The 6,707-nt window shown below is 37.6% G+C and overlaps 1 protein-coding gene across 1 annotated transcript in view; it reads right to left on the bottom strand.

Moving 5' to 3' along the window:
• Positions 1-6,707, bottom strand: part of LOC107754505 (AF4/FMR2 family member 2-like) — a 259,399-nt gene that overhangs the window by 205,514 nt on the left and 47,178 nt on the right. Inside the window, exon 2 of the mRNA XM_016570984.1 lies at positions 1,168-1,288. Coding sequence (XP_016426470.1) covers positions 1,168-1,288 — 121 coding nt within the window. The remainder of the gene's footprint in view (positions 1-1,167; positions 1,289-6,707) is intronic.

Below are 6,707 nucleotides of genomic sequence, written 5' to 3'. Positions count from 1 at the left end.
ATTGCACTTGTTTGTCATTTTGTTATTTAACAATATCTACTTATTTAATTACGGGTTTTTTTCTTCTTTTTAAGGTCTGGCACTTGATAAAATGGCTCTAAATAAATAATGCCTTGTTTTTGATTGAACATCTCTTTTAAATCCTTAATGGATGTCAAACGGATAGATGCATTTCATATTTTATTTAGTTCTTATTTATTTTCATTTTATTTGTATGCGTGCATAACTATTAACTGTTGGCATGGACATAATCCTGGAGAATAGTTGGTGAGGGTCGAGAGATTGTGTTGAATGTAAACATGAAAACATGTTAACAGACATTTTCGTTGGTAATTCGTTGACAATATAAACTAGTAATATGAAAGTAAAATTGAATACCATTTCACGTTGACTTTAAAGGAATAGGAATTCTGTCATTAACTACTCATCCTCACGTCGTTCCAAACCCGTAAGATCTTCGTTCATCTTCGGAACACAAATTAAGATAATTTTTTTCAGACTCTGCATAGACAGCAACACAACTGACACGTTCAAGGCCCAAAAAGGTAGTAAGGACATCATTAAAATAGTCCATGACATCAGTGGCTCAACCTTAAATTAAGTTTAATAAAGTCATTATTTTTGTTTTCTTTGTGCACGAAAAGTATTCTCGTAGCTTCATAAAATTAAGGTTGATGTCACTGATGTCACATGGACTATTTTAACGATGTACGTACTACCTTTCTGGGCACTGAACGTGGTAGTTGCTCTCAGATTTAATCAAAAATATCTTAATTTGTGTTCTGAAGATGAACAAAGGTCTAACGAGTTTGGAACGACATGAGGGTGAGTAATTAATGAAAGGAGTTTCATGTTTGGGGGAACTATCTCTTTAAAATGTAGCACAGTCATTTTTCAAATGCCTATATCTAGTTTTAGATATAACTAACTAATTCAGGCATCTAAAGGAACAAAAATAAAAATTACATAACCCTGATCATAAGCATACCCTCAAACCAATTCCAGTTGAACCCGAGGGAGGGTAGGAGTTGAGTAAATATTGGATGTAAAGAGAGAAACTCCAACTCCTTTAGCTGGAGCGATGCCCTGTGTCAGATAATGAGTGAGTGTGTGTGTGTGTATGTGTGTGTGTGTGTGCTCTGATTGGGCCTTTTGGCAAAACCTTACCTTGTACGGCTCACCAAAAAGATTAAATCCAGTAGAGAACAAGTCTTCATCCTGCTGCACTTCCTGTGTCCTTCGCTCCCACTCCTTCTTCTTCAGCGCCGAGCGGTCCTGCTCGTAATGACTGCGGGAAACGAGAGAGAAAGAACGATAGAGAGTAAGAGCGTGATTCGAGTTGGCATGCGAGAAATCGACGGCAAAAAACCCTGCCTGTAAGAGATTCAAGTGAAGCCATTATCTGTCTAATAGGCCAGAGCTGACACTAAGCAGATGAGGAGAGCGTGGCGGAGGAGATAAAGTAACTGGATTGGTGCACAGATGCTTTGCAGGAACAGACAGGAGACTGCCAGGAAGAGGCAGCTCTGTTTGAAACACTGTAAGAAGGGCTGGAGCCTCGGGGAGAGTTTATTTAGATTTGAAGGACCTCATATGGCAATCAGTGTGGGGGATTGTTACAGGAAATTCAAGCTTGTTTTAAACAAAGGCAGATGTCATACTGTGGTAGTTGACAATCCCGAATTCAGTGTGTGGAGTAAATGATTTCACAAATGAAAACCCAAGCGTCGCCCTCTGAGGGACTCTGTCAGCCTCGTATGTTTCTTTACGTTCATTATAATGACGACTTCATCCGAGCGGCTCCTCAGCGCCTCTTCCAGGCCTCTTCTGAGTAATTTAACATCCGTAAACGACTTACCGTTTAGCAAACGTCATCTATTAGCGAGGAAACCAAACAAGCGGGGTGCTAAACTGAGTGTGTGCGATGCTAGCTGTGGCTGGTTGGCCCCGGGGCCGGTGTTATAGGCTGACAGTGGCTGATTAGGACCCGTAGACTCGGTTCTATCATTATCATAATGCAGAATGGCCCCAGGTTAATGCAGACCTCCCTCAGGAACAGACACACACCACAGCCGCTAGCTGTAGCATTAGCATCGGTCCCTGAGGAGGAACAACGGCGTGATAGAAATGGTGAATTTTTATTTGGCTGTTTTATTGTGTACATGTACGAGGATGTCTTAGTGCTCGTCTGGTCATTTGTTCAGTCGTTCACTTGCTTGCTCAGTGAAGGATACATGACATGTTTCAAAAGATATGCTGTCCCTTAAAAACAAATTAGCTTGCTAACGACACTTTTCACTATCAAATTTAGGGTGAGGGATTTGAAAGGTTGGAAGCCTGATTATCCCATAGAATGGTGGAATATAAAATATAAAATATAAAAAATAAAAAAAAAAGGTAAATGTGTCTTTTGTATCTCACAATGTAAATTTTTATCTTGAAATTGCAACTTTGACTTTTGCACTTGCTATTATGTTGTTTCTTGCCTTTTTTATGTGTAATTTATGGGCTAAAATTTAACACCCTAAGTAAAGCTGCATAATCTAGGGGAAAATAATTAATTGCAATTTCTCAGATTAAGAAAAAAGCCATTTTAATTTAAAATCTGATTTAAAAAAAAAGCTCAAGGTTTGATGTGCTTGTTTGCAAGGCTGTGATTATATGTCATTATGACTTTAATAATAATAATAATAATAATGTTATTATTAGTATTATTATTTTAGTTTACATTAAAATATTATAAATAATAGTAATAATATAGTTTTGTTTAAAATAAATAAATAAATAAAGGGAGAAAAATAGCCAAAAATGCTGTGATTATATATCAATATACCAATAATAATAATAATAATAATAATAAACTATTTATTACTATTGAAATATTGTGTTACACGGATATGTAATATAAAAAAAAAACAGTAAAAATGCAGTAACTTAGTATCAGACACAAATGTCATTAAAACATAAAATAAATCAAAAGCAAAATGACAAAGATTTCCATTACGATTAAATGTGAGCATTAACAATGATTGTAGCATCTATGGTATTTTGGTCACATTTAACATTTTAACATTGGTTAACATTTTAAATAGGTGCCACAATTTTATACAACACGCTACAAAAATATTTGCTATTCTAACTCACGACTTATCCCTTCAATTTTACAATTTAAAAACAAACATTATTTTGACTTTCCGCTGATAGAATCATCGCTTTCATCTAATGTCAACATTGCTAAAACCCAAGATACCTCAAACACATATTTCATCAAGCCCTGCTAATAGGACACTTTCCCAGAGCAACAGAGAGTCATCCAGCTCTTGGAGGTGATGGATAGCACAGCGAGCCGGAGAGCTGGAATCAGTCCGTCTTCAATCGGCCTTTGCGCACCTCGGAGTCCCGCGGCTTCAGCCACGGCGTTTAATCCATCACCAAATTATTCCAGAAGGTGGGAGATGAAACGGTGCGAGAAAAATGAGGCCTGGTCTGGGGATGACAGGTGCTTCTTCTGAGGGGTCGAGGAAGAAATAAGTGACAAAGAAAAGTGGGAATAAACACAGCGACGAGAGATTGACGGTGCTTCCCAGGCCTTAATGACAGCAAGATGTCAGTTATCTTTATGTCAGCACGCTGGGCACACCTGACATAGCCACCTGACGGGACGATAAATCAAATTTACAGCTGTCAGTGGCAGAGCCTTCTAGGCACTTGGGTCCCCCGACACTGCATTAACCTCCAAATACAGAGCGCTGCGCAGGGCAGTGAGAGGGTGCTACAGACGATTAAGAAACTAAAGGAAGAACGCTGAGGTGCAAATAACCCCTAGTTATGACTGCAGCAGTGAGAGACAGCTTAACAGTGTGAAGACAATGGGCTCTATGTGTGAGCGTGACTTCTCCTCATAGTGGGGAAAAACAGCCTGTTTATTATACACTAGTATGGTAAAGGTAATGCCTCAAATCAGTGGCGGCGCTAGGGCGGGGCTATAGCCCCATCAGAAACTTGTTTAACCCCGGCACCCCCCCCCCAAGGATTTCCTAATGATGTTCCTGCTTTTTGGTGTCACTTTCATTAACATTGAAAAATAAACATTAAAAACCTAAAAAAAAAGAAAAGAAAGAAGTGCCTAATAGGTGGCCTATAAACAAATTATATTATGGGGGAGGGGTCAAGCAACACAAGCAAGCAATGTGCAAACTGTGCCCAAGAGTTATGCCGGTGAACGTCAGTCAATTCACTTTAGAAAAAGTGAAAGTAAAAAAACTGACGGAGCTTTCTGACGCTGCATTAACGGCGCATATTCTCTGAGACAACGAGAGACGAAACTACTTCAACATATGCTGATAACGGTATATAACTGTCTTAAATTATTCCCTTAATATTTCTCTAGTGGCCCATATAGTAAAAACATGCGACGAAATGTATTTTGCGTTAAACAGGTTGTTTCTGAAAATCGGTGCACAAAATAAAGCTTAATTTTCATTGATGACTGCAGTGTTAATAATTTCAATGATAGGCCTATAATTAATTGTACAAATTAATAGACCTGTTAAAAAAAATTAAAATAAAACTGTTTAAAAACATTTTCAATGAGGAAGCTAGTATCCTAAACTTTAATTATCCTCACAGCGTGTCATTATTAACCTAATAATAATAATAATAATAATAATAGGCCTAATAATAAGAAGAATGTGACAGGTCTACATTAATTGGAAATGCTAAATCCTCTTAATATAGCCAATTTTTGATGCTTTTGATAATATCTCTGGTTATTGTTGACACATGATACGTCACATCTCAGCTCGGGGAGGTTATCGCGGGGACCCCTGCAGTGCGCCAGATTTTTAAACAAGAAAGTGAATAAAATGTTTTACAATATTCTATAGCACAATGGCAATGTATAAACATAGGCCTATTTTTCATGCATGTGGGTTCTGGAAAATATATCTAGAGACAAGAATCAGGCTGTCACGTGTATGTTCACTTGGTTTTGTTCTAGGTTTTTCTTGTTTGATCTAGTCTTGATTTTCCTGCCACTACAGTAGTTTGTTCCCTTGGTTAGTAATTGATTAGATTAGTGTCTGCACTTGTTTGAATGGTTTGTTTCACTGTATTTAAGCCCTGTGTTTTCTTCTGTTCCTGTGTCCAGTTTTGATTTTGTGTAAATAAATCTAAATTGCTGCGCTTAGATACAAATAAAAACTCAAAATATGTTTCAAACTATAACAGCATCTCGATAATACTAAAATAACACTGGCCAGAATATCATAGAGAAAATCAGCCAATCTCTGAAAACACCCTAAAGATACGATTTAATCTCTTCTTTCGTAATGTTTGTTTTGCTTGATTTTTGTACATTCAATCATTTTCTCTTCCCATGCATGAGAGGAGGCGCTGCCCACCTTTCTTCCTCTGAGAACACATATTCAGACTTCACATAAACACATTACCAACATTTCTCTGGGCCATATATAGGCTATTCAGTCTTATGCGTGCGTTGACAAAACGCCGTATGTTAAACAGCGGCGGCCAGGCGGTTTATTACGCTGATGTTGTTGGTGGCATGATTACGTTCTGGAATATGTGGCACTGGCAGTTTTCTCCCTCCATTCTTTCATACTCCACCTCTCCTCTGCCTCTTCCCAACACCGCCGACGAAGGGGGGAAATTAACAGCGATATCCATGGAAAAGCGAATGAATTTAATCTCAGCTGAGCTTTGCTGCATTTGAAAGATAACCAAATAGAGCGCCTGCATCTCTCTCCCCCTCCGCAGCCCCCCAGAGCCTCCCATAGAGAAATAATGTAATAAACAGCCGATGAGTGCCACTGTTATTAGAACGAAGCAGCCGCCACAACATTTCTGATTTAAGCGGCAATTATTAATTTGAAACACGGGCTAATTAAAACTACAGCTAAGCGTTTAGCCTCTTGTTACAATTATTTTGGAGGATTGTAATTATATGGAGCTGCTTATCTCACGCATTAAGGCAGTGACAGAAGAGGTGGAGATCTCCTCTCATTTATTTCCTGATATATCAGCGCACGGGCGAGATTGATGCGAGAAAGATAGCAGGCGTTTGTCAGGAGGAAGCTGGGGGTCGTCTGGTGGGACAGTCTAGCCTGAGGGAAAACCGAGCTCTGTCGGGAACACTCGGTTTTTTTATCTTTTTTTTTTTCTGTTTCCTCCGCTGCCTTTTTGTGATTTCACAGAGCTCTTGTGAATACGCTTTCCTTGACTAAAAAAAAGCATGCAGTATATGAACCAAAATGACTATATTGACAAAACTACATTGTGATTCTTTTCTTTATCAAAATGTTTAATATAAATCTATCAGCACGTACACAATTGTTCAAAATTTGGGGTCAGTGAGATTTTTTTAAATATATATATTTGTTAAGTCTCTTATGCTCGCCAAGGCTGTATTTATTTCGTTAAAATACAGTAAAAACAGTAATAATGTGAAATATCTGTACAATTTAAAATAACAGTTTTCTATTTGAATATATTTAAACAATTTATTGCTGTGATGGTAAAGCTGAATTTTCAGCATCATTACTTCAGTCTTGAGTGTCATATGATCCTTCAGAAATCATATGCTGATTAATCTCAAAAATAACAATTGTAATTATCATAAATATTTTTGTGAAAACCATGATATATATATATATATATATATATTTTTTTTTTTTTTGCAGGGTTCAAAA

Source organism: Sinocyclocheilus rhinocerous, unplaced genomic scaffold, assembly GCF_001515625.1.
Source record: "Sinocyclocheilus rhinocerous isolate Xijiao unplaced genomic scaffold, SAMN03320098_v1.1 scaffold50, whole genome shotgun sequence".
NCBI classification, from domain to species: Eukaryota; Metazoa; Chordata; class Actinopteri; order Cypriniformes; family Cyprinidae; genus Sinocyclocheilus; species Sinocyclocheilus rhinocerous.
The sequence above is the reverse complement of the archived record's forward strand: the minus strand, read 5'-3'. Positions and strand labels throughout refer to the sequence as shown.